Here is a 15,586-nt window from a genome sequence, read left to right on the forward strand (position 1 = left end):
GAAAGCCTGCGGCCCCATGTGTTTACTTTTCTGCTTTGTCTCTTTGTTGTTCCCTGGTGTGGTAATAAGTGGAGCTCTACTGAGCATCAGAGGCCCAGAGGCAGAAGACTGACAGGATTAAGGAAGAAAAACAATATCCCAACATGCCTGAGCTTAAGTCTGGAGGTGCTCTCAAGTAAGACTCTTGGCTTTTCTTAGTTTGTGGGTTTATTAACTGACAGTAATTTAAAACACACACACAAACACATTTACATTTAAAATACCATATTGTACAGTCAAAGGACATAACAGAAAAAAGAAAAGCTACAGTTTGCAGAACGGATTGTAAAGCTTTCAATTCGATTTCAATTCAATTCAATTTAATTTATACACCTCAAGGCGACTGTTGTTGTGTCCACCAGAACACCCAAGGTGAAAGGTTGTCCTGGTGGAGTTTTCCTTTTCAGCTCATTTAGTGATTTAGAGATGGTTTTTATCAAATTAGGAGCATGCCTTGTTTTGTGAACAAGTAAGCCAGACACAGTTTAGCTGTTTTGGTTCAAGCCTTGTGTTGGTAAGTAGTGTGTAGCTCCAGAGGGCGATGGTCCAACAGTTCATGAAGCAGCCTGAGATCTTGACGACCTTTGACCCTGCATAAATAAAAAGAGGAAGTTAGAAAAGAAGGTGATACTTGTTATCACCAAAATGAGTGTGTTAACACAATGCAACAGTCTTCCAAGGAGTTGATGTCCCAGCAAATTCACTGCAAGGTGAGACCATGTAATGCTCAGACAAAGTGCAAAACACCCAAGAGCTACATTTCAGATTCTACAGGCCTCGGTTAGCATGTTAAATGTTTAAGTTCATGATAGTTTAATTAGAAAAAGGCTGAACAAGTTTGGCTTGTTTGGAAGGGTTGCCAGGAGAAGGTGTCTTTTCTCTAAAAAGAACATGGTAGCAGAGCTTAGGTTATCAAAGTTGCAACTAAATAAACCACAAGACTCCTGGAGAAATGTCTTTTGGACATGCAAGAGCAAAGTGGAGACATTTGACAATAGTGATTTGACATGATGAACTGGACTTGTTTTGCATCCACAGAACCAGGTCATTCACAGCTGATGCTTGGCTGAAATTGGGTCATGCAGCAGGGCAGTGATCCCAAGCACAGCTTCAAATCTACAACAGAATGGCTGAAAAAGAAAAGATTCAAGATGTCGCAATGGTCTGAGTCGAAGTCTAGATCTGAATCTGATTTAAATGTTGTGGTGGGACCTTAAGAGAGCCGTGCGTAAACAAATGCCCACAAGCTTCGATAACTGCATGAAGCACCATTGTAAAAAGCTGCAGTCATGATTGTGTTTCTTGATAATGATGTAAGAAATTGTTAAAGTTATACAGAAAATGATTACTGCGAATTGCTGCAGCTAAAGATGGCTCTTAGAGGTACTGAATCTTCAGGTGTAGATAGTTTTTCATAGGACTGCATAGATTCCACTAGAGCACTCATTAGATTGGCATTATGATAAGAAAAAGACCCCCAGTCAGATCGTAACTCCATATCACATGACCAATTGCCCCACGCCAGTCTCACCACTTTTTAAATTAGAATTATATTTGTAGTTGTAGGAAATCCCCTTTACAAACATATATTTTTATATTCAATAACTAGCTGATATTTATAAATCATCATGGTAAATAATCAAGCTACAATGAGGCAGACCTAGTAGAAGGCTGTATGGGGCATATTAATTATCTATCATGACTCTGACTAGTGGCCTGCCAACTTCAAATATCTGTAGCTGTAAAGTGTGCAGTCTTTCATCTCCAAAAACATCCTGTAGAAACTTCACACAGCTCAGGTGCTGCCTGTAGACTTGGATTCTGAACAAGATGTCACTGTGTGTGTTCAAAAGATCAGCCTCCTGAGTAACATGGAACAAAGTAAAGACACATTTACAGATTCATGAAACAGACTAAAACCACAGTGTACCTACAGGAAGCTGAAATGAATCAAACTGATGGAAATCTAAAACACGAAGCCGATGATAAAACTCTAAATGACACCAATGGAAACTTGCTGAGCTCTGACCACACTCACACGGTGGCTATTTGAAATGTCATGTCACAGTGTGTTCACAAACGTGACGGCTCTTGACAGGAAGTGGCTGTCCGGTGTGTGTTTTTGTGTGTGTTTTGTGCTGCAGTGTGTGTGTGGAGTGATAACAGGAATTTGGTTTCTGTGGTTTTTATTCGCACAGCCTTTAGTTTCATATCTGTTCACTGACCTGAAACTCTGAGGCGACTGACTCTACAGGAACTGCACCTGACATTTTACTGACTGATCACTAAGATTACAGAAAGGGCCTGGTTAAAGATTTAAGTAAACTTTGAAAGCCCAAATCTTTACAAAAGGACTCTTTTCCATACTTGATTATAAAAAAACCCCACACACAAACAGAGAGAACTTTAGAGCAATTAAAAGACAGCATAGCTAACTCCAATAAAGTCCAGCTTAAAAGTCTAAATTAGTCCTAATTCTAGTCCCATGAAAACATCACAAATCCCTAATCAGGCTAAATACCAGTAAGTCCTGAGTCAATTCCCAAAGACACAAAAGATAAATTGGTATAAAATAAGTACTTGAATGAGGGTAGACGTCCTGCTACATTACTGTTTGATTTAGAGAAGTAAGGTTTAAAAGCTGAATTGTTAATTCTGAAAAACGGGTCAAACAAACTGCAGTCATCAATGTTAAAGCCCAATGTTTTAATCAACCCATTCATCCACCCTCATATCTTATTATGCCAACAGCTGAACTGGTTCTTCTGTTTGAACTGATTTGTGTAATTCTGGAATATAAAGAATCACATTATCAGCATATAGCAATAGCTTAAGATGATCAGACTTGTTAATGTACTTATCTAACCAATAATATGTCTTGCTTTGCAGTTTATTTTACTAAGAGACCATCCAGAAGTGTCCCAGTTGTGATGAGTAAAGTAACATTCAAATAGATTTTAACACTTAGCGGATATCTGCGTATGTGTCTTGCTAGCATAAGCTAATAACGTATGACTTCACTTTCCTTAATGGGATCAAAGGGTTCACAATATGTTAAAGTTGGAATTTAAAAATTGGACTTTACAAACCAGTGGCAGACAGTCATTGGTTTGTCCATAAAGTTTAGGGGAATGAAAAGACTTCTGGGTCACAGCAGTCCATTTCAGTAACTCAGATATACTAAAAGGGCCACTACAGCTATGATAACCCTTCTGATTTAAATCATTAAAAAAAAAAAGACTTTTTGTTCCTTACATTTGTGTTGGGCAAAGAGACTGTCAGGCTAGTTGATGTCTTGGTGCTCAGACTCAGCTTCTTCTTCCAGAGATAATAAAACTCAACACACTCAGAGAGGGACTTTGTTTGAACCTGAGGATACAAACATCATGGAGATACATCATTACTTGTTACAGACAAACAGCAATTGTCATTTACAAAATTTGTCACTTTTGGTTCACCCACTGGTGGCACTGCAGAAAGACATTAACACTAGTTAGCAGGAACTCACAGTTTTCTGGATGCTACTGAAGTCTTTCTGATGGAGCTGCAGAGATTTCACCAGTGACCTTTTCTCTGCTGCACTCCAGCTCACACCTACAGTATAAATAGGGATATTAATTAAAATGTGCTGTGTTTTTTATATCTGTGAATTTCTGAGTCTGTGGTTAGATGGAACAACAGCTGACCTGTGTGGTGACGGTGGTTGTTGGGTTCAGGAGTCGATAGCAGCTTCTCTACCGTCAGCTGAAAGACATAATAAAGTGATGTCATTTTAGTCATGCCTGACATGGTAAGATTAAGTAGATTTTTATAGTCCCATTAATATTTTTGCTTTTTCAGATATACTTTTTTAAATAGTTTTTTGGTTTGTGGATTTTGTCTTTTTGGTGTTATTTGAGTCTATTTGGGTCTTTTTTTGTGTGTTTGTTTTGTTTTGTTTTGTTTTACAGTAGCTGTTTGTGTCTTTAAGGTTGTTTTTGCCTCTTTTTGGTGTCCTTGTGGTGGATTTTGTCTGTTTTTTTGTCTCTTGTTTCTTGCCTCTTTGCAGTTGGATTATATGTCTTTGTTGTCACTTTTTTGTCTTAGTAACTGCTTTTTGTGGCTCTCTGATGTTTTTGTCTCTTTGTGGGGATTTTTTTTGTCATTTTGTAGGAGCTTTATGTATCTTGTGGTTGTTTTCTGTCTCGTGGTGTGGTTTTAATTATGTATATGCGATCATGTTTGTGTCTTTGTGGTAGAATCTAGACTCTGGTGTCTTGTTGTATTTTGTGATTATTTCTATGACTTTGTTGACATTTTTGTGTATTTTTTGTTTCTTTGTGGTCTTCTTGTTTCTTTGCAGGGTTTCCAATTACGTTGTTTCTTGTTCTTCCTGAGCATGTTTTATTTTCACCTTCATTGTGATGTTTTTTGAAGCTTTTAGGCTTTTGTTGTGTATCTGAGCATTTTGGTTCACCTGGTGCTGTAGAAAAAAAGGCCCATTCTGTAATCTATTCAGAATGTTGTATTTTTCATGTTAATATTCTAAACAATAATAACACATTTTTATGTAGCCCACACTGAAGAACCAAATAGTCAAAGAGATTTTACCAGAAAGTCTCCTTTGCACTCTGATAAGACTTGGAGAGTGTACTCTGCGCTGGCTCCACCCCCTGGGACCACGCTGGATCGAGCCATCATAAGCAGAGTTTCCACTGTTTGAAAAGTGGTTCCATTTCTAAGATTAGTTCCAAGATCATCTAAAAACAACAGCAAGATTTCTGTGCATTCTATGTGTTTGTGTACCTCTGTGCTGATTGACGGGACGCTCTAGATCATCCCATGGAGTCCACTGTAGCAGTGCATTGTGGGAGTCAGAGTGGGCATATTTTTGGTCTTGAAGCGGTGGGATCTCAGCTTGGAAGCCCCGCCCTAAATTGATCTGCCTGTGATAGACAGTACCAGGTTACCAGACGATCAGTAGATAGAACAATAACAAAGATCTTTTGGTAAGAAGCAAACATTACGTACGGCTTAACGATTCCTGATGTTAGTGTTCCAGGAGGAAGAAAGGCAGTCTCTTTGGCACCAAGGTCCCTGGCTCCATCTGCCAGTCAGATGCTAACTTTAGCATTGTGTCATGACAATCATCCAATCATACTGCTCATTGTTTGTTTTTTCATCGACTCAGGATGAGCGCGATGCTTTTGTTTTTATCGTAACTGTTGAGTGTTTGGAGGCTGAAATGGGCTAAAATTAGATGGTTATAGATTTCAGGTGCTCGTCAATGCGATTTTATGACTTACTGTGGAGCTGAACAGTCTGCACTCTCTGCTGCCTCCTGGTGGTAAGGGAGCAGTACAACCCTGGCCCCGCCCTCTGAGGACACAGCATGGGTGGAGGGGTGTAGTGACGGGTGCCTTTGTTAGGTGCAGAAGCAACTCTTTTTTCACCATCTTTAATGCCTTTGGCAGCATCTTCCTCATCTTGCGGGCGCATCAGGCTGCGGAAGAGTGCAGTGCTTCCAGTAGCTGGAGGGAGGCGGCTGCTTCTTGTCTGACCACCCCTACTTGCCTTTGACACACTTCGTGATTTCACTGGGACAGATACAGGCAGCACCATGGTGAATGGGCGCTGAACCGATGGGGCAGAGTCCTAAACAAATGTAACAAAGAAATTAATAAATAATCCATCCATCCATAAATATTAAAGACTTACTTTGTATTGTTTTGCATGAAGAGCCCACTAGGGGCAGCCTAGATGACAATGTATAGATGGCAGTGTGGGGACCTGACTCTCTTGTCCCGATAAAATAAATAATTAGATTTCAGAATTATGACTTGGTTAACTTGTTGGTATCTTTTCTATATATGATTTATAGATTTGATTTGTTTCATTTATTTTTTTTAGATGTTACTGAGGACCTTTTTCAAGCATGTAGATGATCTGAATCCACTGTGTGAACGCATGTGACCATTTAATGCTGGCAGGCTCCTGAAGTCACGCTTACACACCATACACAGCAGCCTGTGACACACATATTGGAATCATTGACATTAAAATGTATAAATAAAGATTTAAAACTATAAACATGCTTATTATTGATAGGGATTGGGGTTACCTGGTGTCAAGACTCTCAGCGGTATGCTCTTTTTGCATCTAAAAATTAACAGAAGAAAAATAAAACAACAGAATAAAGGTATGGTGACATTATTATTTATTTCTTGATTGTTTCTACTTTTAAACACCTACTTTTTTAAAATTAACTTTATATTTTTTTATATAGTTGGTGTCTGTTACTTGACTGTTTTACCCATATTAGTTACAGAGATTTATTTACCTACTGTCTTCAGCAAATTGATATTTACTGTACATACTTCCATATTTACTATAATCTTTAATATAAATTAAATTAGCATAACAACATACCCAGTTCCAGTCTGCATGACTATCATCTCCTCCTTTCCCTCCTTTCCCTCCTCCACACTCCTCTGTCCAGTTCAGCCCAGTAGAGAGGCTCATAGACTGGGCAGCATTCCTGACATGCTGGCCCCGTCTTGGTGTGGACAAGCTGGTCTCAGACGTGCCAGCAGTGTGAAGTAGGCCTGTCAGGTTCTGCATCTGCTCTGTTTGGCTTGAGAGGAGGCGCTGGTGGTACTGACTTGGATCAGAGGTCTGATCACTGTTTATCTGGGTGTGAAAACCTGTTCTCTCCGTCCTGGGGTGCATTTGAGGACTGGGGCTGGAGACTGCTGGGGTTTGGGGGTAATGAGGACTTGGACCAGGAGTTGTGGGGCTACAGAAAGGCTGCGGAGCATTCAGGTAGCCATCCTGGAAAAACTGGGTGCTGGAGAAGTCTTCAGCCGGGTTGAGCTCTGTGGCACTCCACCCTCCCACAGAGAGCCTGTGGGGAGATGGATCAGCTTGATGGGCTCCTGCAGATATGGAGTCCAATGCGGCACACTGAAGTTGGGAAACGGTTGGCTCCAGGTGCCTCCAGCTGTCCTCACCTGGATTAGACGTGTCACTATGTGTGCACACACCACTGAAAAGAAGCGTTTGAGCATCGTAAGATCTATGTGTGTTCTCCAAGGAATCTTCATGTTGAGGTAAACCAGAACTGAACTGGTTCTGGTTCTGAAAATCCAGATGAGCTGAGGTTTGGTTCTATTTTAGATCAGAAATAGAGAGAGGTTATTGATCAATCTGTGTTCAGGATGAGAGAAAATAGTTCCGTTTCTGTTTTCTTACCTGGTAGGAGAAACTGTTGCCATTAAGAAGGCAGGAAAGTTCAGAGTTGGATTCGCATTTGGCCCAGTTTGAATGATCCAAGTCTGGATCGGGATTCTGGCAGAAGAAGTTGTGCTGAGATGAGGAGAAGAGGTGAGGGGAGGATATCTGTGGCTGCAGTTCAGGATAAAGGGCATGCTGAGTTGGGGAGAGGAGGTGAGGGGAGGTTATCAGTGGCTGTTGTTCAGGATGAGGGGATGTCACCTGAGCATGGGGTATAAGGTGGGGAGAGGTGACAGGAGGATAAGCAAACTGAGGGGAGGTCAGCTGGGGAGGAGGGAGGTGAGGGGATGGAGTCTGAGGGGAGTTTATCTGAGGCTGATGGAAGAAAGGGGAAGAGGATCCCTGCTGCTGGGGGAAGAGGTGAGGGGACGTAACCTGAAGATGAGGAAATCAATAAATGAGTAAATTGATGAGTAGAAGTTAGTAAGAAGATTTTTTTAACAGTAATAATTATTATCTAAATAAGGAAAGAAAAAATAAAAATGATGACCTTGGCGTGTGGAGGATTTCCATGGTTCCTGAATGAGTGGGGGGAGGAGAGGGAAGGTGGGGTCTGGGAGGGGTGGTAGGTGATAGGAGGGGTAGATGATGAAGAATATGTCCAACAGTCAGACATGATGTCATGCGCATGCACACTTGTTTGACCTGAATGTGTGTGTGTTTCTGTGCATGATTGTGGTCAGTAGATGGTGCTTTATCTGGATGGCATCTTCATGAGAATCTGCAGTGATGCAATTGAAGCCTGGTTAGTGACACTCTGGGTTCTGTGCAGAGAATGAATGCAGATGTGTTCTTAGAAAAGATAAGGAAGAGGAAAATTTGCTTACTGTTTTGTGGAAAATCTCAAAAAACTCTATTAGCAAACTCTTTTGATGTCTATTTTTCTGTGAGTGTGTGTGGTCTTATTTTGAGAATATATAATAGAGGTTAAAAAAAAGATTTAATTCATTTCTTTTGCTTTTTTTACATCTAGATTGTTGTTTATTAGTCACAATATCAATTGAAAACCTTTACTGTTACAGTAGATCTGAATCTGTCTTGATAGGGGTTGTCTGCTGAGTTTGAAATGCAGCTATACTAATGTTCAAAAGTTTTTGGTCAGAATGAAATGTTTCTGTCATTGAAATAAATTTTGAAGTCAAATAACATTAAGTTGAAGTGATAATGAATGATTAATGAGAGTTTGTGTAGGCACACAGACATACTAAAAACCAGATGTGGGGCAACATCTGGTTAGCCTTTATTTAACTGTAAAACAGTCACTGAAAACTGGGCAGTGTTTAGTTTAGTTCAAATTTAGACAAAGATTGATGTGTTTTTGGAGCCCTAATATAGCCTTGAATGTATGATTCCATCCCACAAAGCAAAAACATCAGGAGCAACAACTCAACAACTTTTAAACGTGAGAAGGCATTTCCTCTTTACACTAAAAAGATATCAAGAAAAGAGAAAGGTCTGCCCTTCCATCCATCTTCTTCTTAGTAATAAAGCCTTTCCACACAGTCCAATGCAGTCCTACTGTATTGCAGGTGGTCCTGGCTTACAGTTCCTGATAACTGGCTGACATGGAAGGAAGGAAGTTTATTTCTGATCAATTCTATTTTAAGTAAAGCACTCTTTGCCATATACCTAGAGCCAGTTTCTGGTATATGGGGTCTCATCCGGGATATTCAAACCAGTTGGTAAGGTTAGAGCTTTTGAACTTGCCAGTGGTCAACTTAGCTTGCATTTGCTGAAGCCTAAACTCATTTTAATTGTTTTTCTTGAGCGCCAAGATTGTGAGGAGTTTCACACAAGATGTTGTTGTCTTTGGATGATGACTTAAACTTGTTTTGTACCTTTGATGTTAGAACACAACATTAGTTCTCTATTTGTTTGTTTGTTTGTTTCTCTATTAGTTTGGATAAGCAATGCTAAGACCTTGCAAGATTAAAGTGGTTGAACTCTATAGGACCCATCAGGATAGTTTTTTACTTTAGCAGAGCAGAAAACATGGCTAGTTGAATCATTGGCTAAGTGCCCACCACAAGTATCCATGTAGGGGTTGAGATTTGTTGTGCCTTCACCTTTGCAACTTGTAGACTGTGGCTTATTTGTGTTACTTTACACCACTAACCCACGCAAGCAGACAAATCTTTTAACATTGCAACACCTCCACAAATTCCAACAAGAAAGTCCCCAGTTCATCAACAGATTCAAAGCCCTTGTAGCTGCAAGACATCATTTTCTAAGAGTCTTTACAACAACCTGAAAATGCCCACATAATATGACCACCTTGATTGAAATTTGGTTCAAATCAGATGTACTAAACACAGCCCAATTTCCAATTACTTTTGGGCTGCACAAATGCTACCTAAATTTGGCCCTGAAAACATCATCAGTAGAGGTCCAGTGCTTGGTGGGTATGTACACCCATTTAGATACTCCATGAACTCATTCATCTCTCCCAGACTGGATCTAATAATTTTTTCTGGGTGATATTCTGAGGACCTCAGAAAAAAATGTGACAACTTTGTTTTCCAGCACAAGCCTGATTTTATAGATGTGTATGAAAAATTAGTCTACAGCTCACTTGGTCTCTGAGCTTAGTGAACACTTTTCCAATGAGTTTATATGTCAGTCTTACTTTCAAGTCCACTCCATCAAGTCTTCTTTTCAGTATAATCAAACTTTAAGCTTACTTTGGAAATTATGGTCCAATTAGAATTGCATGTTTCAAGTGAAAATCCTTATTTCTAACTTCTTTGTTGTTATGGTATAGGGCACGTGTTGAGCATTTTAGCTGTTGCCGTCATCAGGTCACACTATAGCTTCCTAATTTTAACAAATATAGCTCTTGTTAAGAAATGCTGCCTCTTCAGTGGCTGAAACCCTGTACGAAAAGAAAGTTAGCAGTCAGAAATAACTGTGTTTAAGCACTGTTAGTGTGCGTAGAAAGGCTCTGCTGACCTATACTGTGCAATGGAAGATTCAACTAAACTCAAAGTAGACCTGTCATTACTAAGTAGACCACACGGTGCCTATATGACTAAGTGTGAATGTGTGATAACACTTCTAAGAATTCACACCCAGAGATAATTAAAATTCATCCTTTCTTAAAGTGACACCTCCAAGTTTTACATGAAGGTCAACACCAACATTGTATTTCATTCTTTTTCTTCTGTTTTCACATCTGGATTTTAGTTTTTTTTTTAATGTTTTTTTTTTCAGAAAAGATAATGAAGCCTTTTAAAACATGTACATTTTTATATAGAGACAGAGAGTTTCCACCTTAACTGTAAACCTATGCATCATTTAGAGCGAAAACGTCTATGCTGAAAAGGTTAATGTGACAGATGCACAACAGTAAATATTACAAACGAACAAACGGAAAGTAAAAATCAAGAAGAATGACAGCAAACATTTTGTTTGAAATGCAAAAATGAGCGCTCACCTGAAACATCATCCACTCAGACTGACTGACTCTGACCGTGTGTGTGTGTATGTGTGTGTCAGGATGTGGTCACACTCTCTTCCTCTCTTTGGTCGATTCTTCATACTCTGCGCTTCTTCCTCATGATTACGAGTTTAGAGGCCCGAGGAGACCAACGCGTTCAAAGAAGGAAATGTAAGACACAAAAACTATCAAATGAGAATCTTAAAGAGCGCAAAATATGTGAATAAATGAAGATTTTTCAATCTTAATGCTGACTGAATCGATGTGGTTAACAACTTTATTCTATTACAACAAAGTGGGTAAAATAATTTTATAATCTCAGCAGATGTTGCTGCAGATGTTCGAAACACTTTGTTTTTTGGCGGCTTTGTTGACCATGTTGGTGCTTCCTGAAACGTCTGAGTCCAGATTAAAGAAAGACAGTAAAACTGCACAGATTATTCTAATCTGAAGTTTACTTTGAGAATAATCAAGCACTCAGAACATTTATATTTATATTTTTGCATATGCAATTTTTGTTAATAATGGCATTTAAAAAAAAATATATACACGTATATATAGTTCTGTGTTATAAAACAAGACCTCAGTTGTCTGTATTCTACTATCTACGTCTGTGTTAATTAGAGTTAAAGCACATAAAGTACATTTGAATTCGGGAAAATGAAGATAATAAATAAACAGAATACTAAACTTTCGGTGGAACTGTTGTCAGCTATGTTGCAGTGCAGCACGGCCGCTTTCTCAGTGAAGGACTGAGTTCAAGTCAAGTCTCAGGAAAGGCGGAAATACATAAATCTGAACGCTTTGTATTTCCAAAATAAAAGCAGTTATTCAGCTTCTTTCTGTCAGCAATTTTTAAGTGATAGAACATCACGTATAAACACATTTATAAAAGTTTTTTTTTAAAAGAAATTAGATTTAGATTTCGTAACTATATTAGTTTCCTTGCTACCCTTTTGACAGTTTGTGGCAAGACTTTTTTTTTTTCGCAGTAGGATGCGAAGTCCTTTGTCTTAGTTTTTTGTTACGTGATAAAAGTCAGTCAGATCAAAACTTTCATTTCATAAATGCATTAGTTACATTCAAGTTAGTATTTTCTCTTAATAAAATGTTAAACAGACATAAGTGGAATTTGTGTTCAATTCATGTCTAAACCTGTTAGACCTAATTTTGCTTAATATCTGAGTGTTCCTTAGTTTTACTCTGCGTTTTGTTCTCATTTAGTCGACTAAGAAATTAGTTGCCAGGAACTTCCCTAATATTAAATTATGGAGGACATGCAAATTCATAACCAGTTAAATGAATTATTTTGTGATTGTGTTTTTTTCCTTGTTGTCACAGATATTTAAATTTGTAATTATTGTTTTAAGTTATATATTTATTTATTCAGTTATTTATTTACTATTATTATATATCAATTATGTATTTTTAATTAGTTTTTGTTATGATTATTCATATTGTTTGTTGTTTATTTCGTTGTTCTTGTTGTTTAAGGATAAAACCAAATATATACTGTGACAATAAAATAAGGTGTATAAAAATCTGTGTAAGGCTTTGCGTAGTTTTACTTTGAAAGTTCGAAGCGGAAGTTGGTTGCAGTTCGTGTCCGTACCAGGAGCTCATCTCCGGTCCGGGTCTGCGGAGACCAGCATCCGCTTTCAATCCCGGTAAGCACGGTCTGTGAGTGGCTGTTTGTGCACGTGAAATGACTTACAGCTGCAGCTCGCGTTTTAAAAACAGCGCGAGGAGTTAGTGGTAAGCTAACAGCTACAGGACGTTCGGAGAAGCAGGGGTCTGTGTCGTCAGACGTTACGTTGTACGTCGTGAACGTGGTGCAGTTTAAAAAACAATGATACAAAGTGTCTGTTTATGTTGCTGCTTCTGGTCCTTTATGGTTTTTGTCATTAAAATAACTTTGTTTCCAAATTTAAAAGGAAATGTCTCAAAGTTATTAAAGAAAAAGGTTTAAGAGCTCCATTTCTGCCAAATGACAAGGTTCAAACAGTTAATCAATTACCAGAAATATATTTCATATTCCTTTTCTGAGTAAAATATAAAAAATATTGAGATATTAGTGAAATGTTACAGATGATAGCTATTTTAAGCTAAGTGAGTTTTCCATCAGTTTTTTTATTTTTTGTCCTTCCACCTGAAACGTTGACAATAATATCTATGATGGAAAAAGTGCACACACAAAAAGACAAAAATTCATTTCCTGTTGCTTTTATTTTGACATTTTAGATGTTCCTGACCTCCTGACATGAAGTGATGTCAGAAAGCACAATGATGTCACAGATCAAAAGGACGTTTTCTCTTTTAAACCAGCGAGCCTGCTCCAGATCCAGCTCCAGCTTCTTCACAGACTCTGACAGTGCAGGATTGGTCCTCCAGTCTCACTCCACCGATGTGTACCAGAATCTGGCTCTGGAGGACTGGATTGACGCCAACGTAGAACTGCAGGGGCGTGGCATCTTTCTGCTATGGAGGAATCGGCCCGCCGTTGTCATCGGGCGCCACCAGAACCCTTGGACCGAGTGCAACCTGCCGGTCATGAGGAGAGCGGGCATCCCTCTGGCTCGCAGGCGGAGCGGCGGTGGGACGGTCTTCCATGACCTGGGCAACCTCAACCTGACCTTTTTCACTTCCAAGAAGGCGTACGATCGGCAGAGGAACCTGAAGGTGGTCACAGACACACTGAGGCGCCTCCGGCCCGGACTGGACGTCCAGGCCACCGACAGGTTTGACATCTTACTAAACGGACGATACAAGATCTCAGGTACGAGGCTAGAGGGAGTGAATCAAAGCACAAGAAAGCAAAAAAGGGAAGAAGATTAATTAATTACAGTAGAAATAAAAGACATACAGACTAATTAATGATAAATGATTTTGAAACCCCTGGTCTACTGTAATCAACACTTCATTGGCAGCACCCAATGGTGGTGGTTATTACAGTGTAGAGAGCTGGAGGGTCTAAAGTCTTCATGTTTGCCTGATGAGCAATAAATAAAGATTATTGACGCAACTGTATTCCTTCATATTTTTTTATATCTGTTTTTAAATGTTGTTTTAATATATTTTTCTTTATCTGCTCTCAGACTATTAAACACACCGACTCTGCAGCTGGATTAATAAAAACTAAAAGTAGATGTTTCCATGTTTCTGATTGGTCACATGCTGCTAGCTCTTCCTCTTTCATAGCAAATTCAGAATCCAGAATTGTTACTGTGTTTGTTACTGTTCATGTTTGTTGCCTATTCTCTGTTTATTTTTGTGTAGCTTTGATGTTTACATTCATGTTTCTGATTTTTATTTTTTTTTATTTGTTATTTTGTTTACTTTCAGGCACCGCATCCAGACTGAGCAGGAAGTCGTCGTACCATCACTGCACACTGCTTCACTCTGCCGATCGCTCCGCCCTCTCCTCTGTGCTCCGCCCTTCCTGCCCCGGCATCCAAAGCAATGCCACTCCCAGCGTCCCCTCGCCTGTTGCCAACCTCCTAGACCATGCCCCCTCCCTGCAATGGGAGGAGCTCCTGGGTGCTCTGGTGCAGCAGTATAACACAGGTACGGTCTTCCTGCACCCCAAAGGATACGCTCTGTCTGTATTCAAACGTTTCTGCTTTATTTATTTTTGTCTTGTTTCAGAGTTTGGCCTGCACTCTGCGTTGACCGTCATAGACCCAACTAACGAGTCCATGTTTCCTGGTGTCGGTGAGATGGAGATGGAGCTGCGGAGCTGGGACTGGACATTTGGGAAGACGCCTAAGTTCACCATGGAGACGCAGCTGGAGCTGACGAATGAGCAGCCGCCCGCTCGCTGCTCTGCTCGCTTGCAAATGGAGGTGAAGAACGGGCAAATCGAGAGCTGCCACTTGGACGTCCCTGTGGAGTGGGTCCCCGTGCGGCTAAGCAGCGAGCTAAGCAGTGTGCTGATTGGAGAGAGGTTCTGTCCACATCGAGCCGCCGCTGCCTTCAGCACACTGCTACGCTCAGAGAGCGGGGCAACGCACACACGACTGCACCGCCTGTGTGATGCCATGCTCACTGTGATGGGCTGAGACGAGGCAAATATGAAACACAAGTGAGAGGCTGCAGGCCACATTACAGCCGGTTAAAACCTTAGAAATGGAGGAGATGTCTGTATGTCTGATGGGCAGATCATCTGAGCCAAAAAACTAATCAATTAATAAAGGAAATGATCGTCACAGCTGAGAGGTTTTCCTGGAACAGACATTTACGGACATCTGAGTTTTCATTTTTTACCCTCTTGAGTGAACAGAGCTGCTTTTTCACTTCATTTGAAATGCTTGAAAGGAGCTGCTGTAATTTAGTCACAGCTGTGAAAACTGTTCATGAAAATTCACACAGGTTATTATTTTCTATATTTTATTTGGTAAAATACAAAAACAACTACAACAAAAATACAAAAACTCATGTTATTATCGCCTTCATTTTTCTCATCAGCTAATGCTTTTTTCTTTATAAATGCATAAAACTACATTTGAAAAGGTTTTCATACAGCAAAACAAGATCTAAAAGAGGCCTAAACATTTAACTTTAACATAACTTTAGTATTTAACATCTAAATATTTAGACGAAAACACAATTGTTTTAGGAAATTCACAAAAACAATAAATCAAACAGTTTTTAAGCACACAAATCAAAACATACAGGTAAAAATGAATTTACTGTAACCTTCTCCGTTAACTTTAATTATTTTATTATTATTATTTTATTAAGCATGTACTGTAAAATAACACCTAACTCTCCCGATAAATGTGCCAGCACTGTTATCGTATATATTCATTTTCTTAAATAAATATTTAAATGCAAGTTGAT

The 15,586-nt window shown here is 39.4% G+C and overlaps 2 protein-coding genes across 6 annotated transcripts in view; one reads left to right on the plus strand and one right to left on the minus strand.

Annotated features, from left to right (window-relative positions):
• Positions 1 to 15,548, plus strand: part of lipt1 (lipoyltransferase 1) — a 26,581-nt gene extending 11,033 nt beyond the window's left edge. The window contains exons 2-5 of one of the 4 annotated variants that reach the window (XM_086284235.1): positions 70 to 175; positions 12,989 to 13,523; positions 14,090 to 14,311; positions 14,393 to 15,548. In XM_086284235.1, coding sequence (XP_086140361.1) covers positions 13,016 to 13,523; positions 14,090 to 14,311; positions 14,393 to 14,805 — 1,143 coding nt within the window. In that variant the 5' untranslated portion in view covers positions 70 to 175; positions 12,989 to 13,015 and the 3' untranslated portion in view covers positions 14,806 to 15,548. Of the gene's footprint in view, positions 1 to 69; positions 176 to 12,306; positions 12,564 to 12,988; positions 13,524 to 14,089; positions 14,312 to 14,392 lie in introns of those variants that run through there. The other 3 variants (XM_086284232.1, XM_086284233.1, XM_086284234.1) reach the window with 3 other exon arrangements.
• LOC147301694 (uncharacterized) lies at positions 208 to 11,064 on the minus strand. 2 transcript variants are annotated; one of them, XM_086284218.1, is made up of 14 exons: positions 10,745 to 11,064; positions 7,802 to 8,032; positions 7,270 to 7,686; positions 6,448 to 7,185; positions 6,140 to 6,177; positions 5,943 to 6,045; positions 5,325 to 5,673; positions 5,050 to 5,125; positions 4,825 to 4,964; positions 4,630 to 4,733; positions 3,726 to 3,783; positions 3,548 to 3,633; positions 3,295 to 3,408; positions 208 to 629 (listed from the first exon to the last, which is right to left on the minus strand). In XM_086284218.1, exons 2-14 carry the CDS (start codon positions 7,925 to 7,927, stop codon positions 594 to 596), a joined length of 2,385 nt encoding a protein of 794 aa, XP_086140344.1. In that variant the 5' UTR covers positions 7,928 to 8,032; positions 10,745 to 11,064; the 3' UTR covers positions 208 to 593. The 2 variants fall into 2 exon arrangements, with proteins under 2 accessions (XP_086140344.1, XP_086140345.1); XM_086284219.1 differs by having other exon boundaries at positions 7,802 to 10,772.
• Positions 15,549 to 15,586: the final 38 nt, after the last annotated feature.

Source organism: Aulonocara sp. 'chitande type north' Nkhata Bay, linkage group LG23, assembly GCF_057382095.1.
Source record: "Aulonocara sp. 'chitande type north' Nkhata Bay isolate Kocher_YH1m ecotype deep benthic linkage group LG23, A_spYH_male_GT1.1, whole genome shotgun sequence".
In the NCBI taxonomy this organism is placed as follows: domain Eukaryota; kingdom Metazoa; phylum Chordata; class Actinopteri; order Cichliformes; family Cichlidae; genus Aulonocara; species Aulonocara sp. 'chitande type north' Nkhata Bay.

Excerpts from the sequence above, each read along its gene's own strand:
- LOC147301694 (XM_086284218.1), bottom strand. The coding sequence starts at position 7,927 with ATGTCTGACTGTTGGACATATTCTTCATCATCTACCCCTCCTATCACC. Across the intron at positions 7,687-7,801 it reads GAAATCCTCCACACGCCAAG|GTTACGTCCCCTCACCTCTT; the intron begins GTCATCATTTTT and ends CCTCATCTTCAG. Across the intron at positions 5,126-5,324 it reads GCAGACTGTTCAGCTCCACA|ATGGAGCCAGGGACCTTGGT; the intron begins GTAAGTCATAAA and ends TCTGACTGGCAG.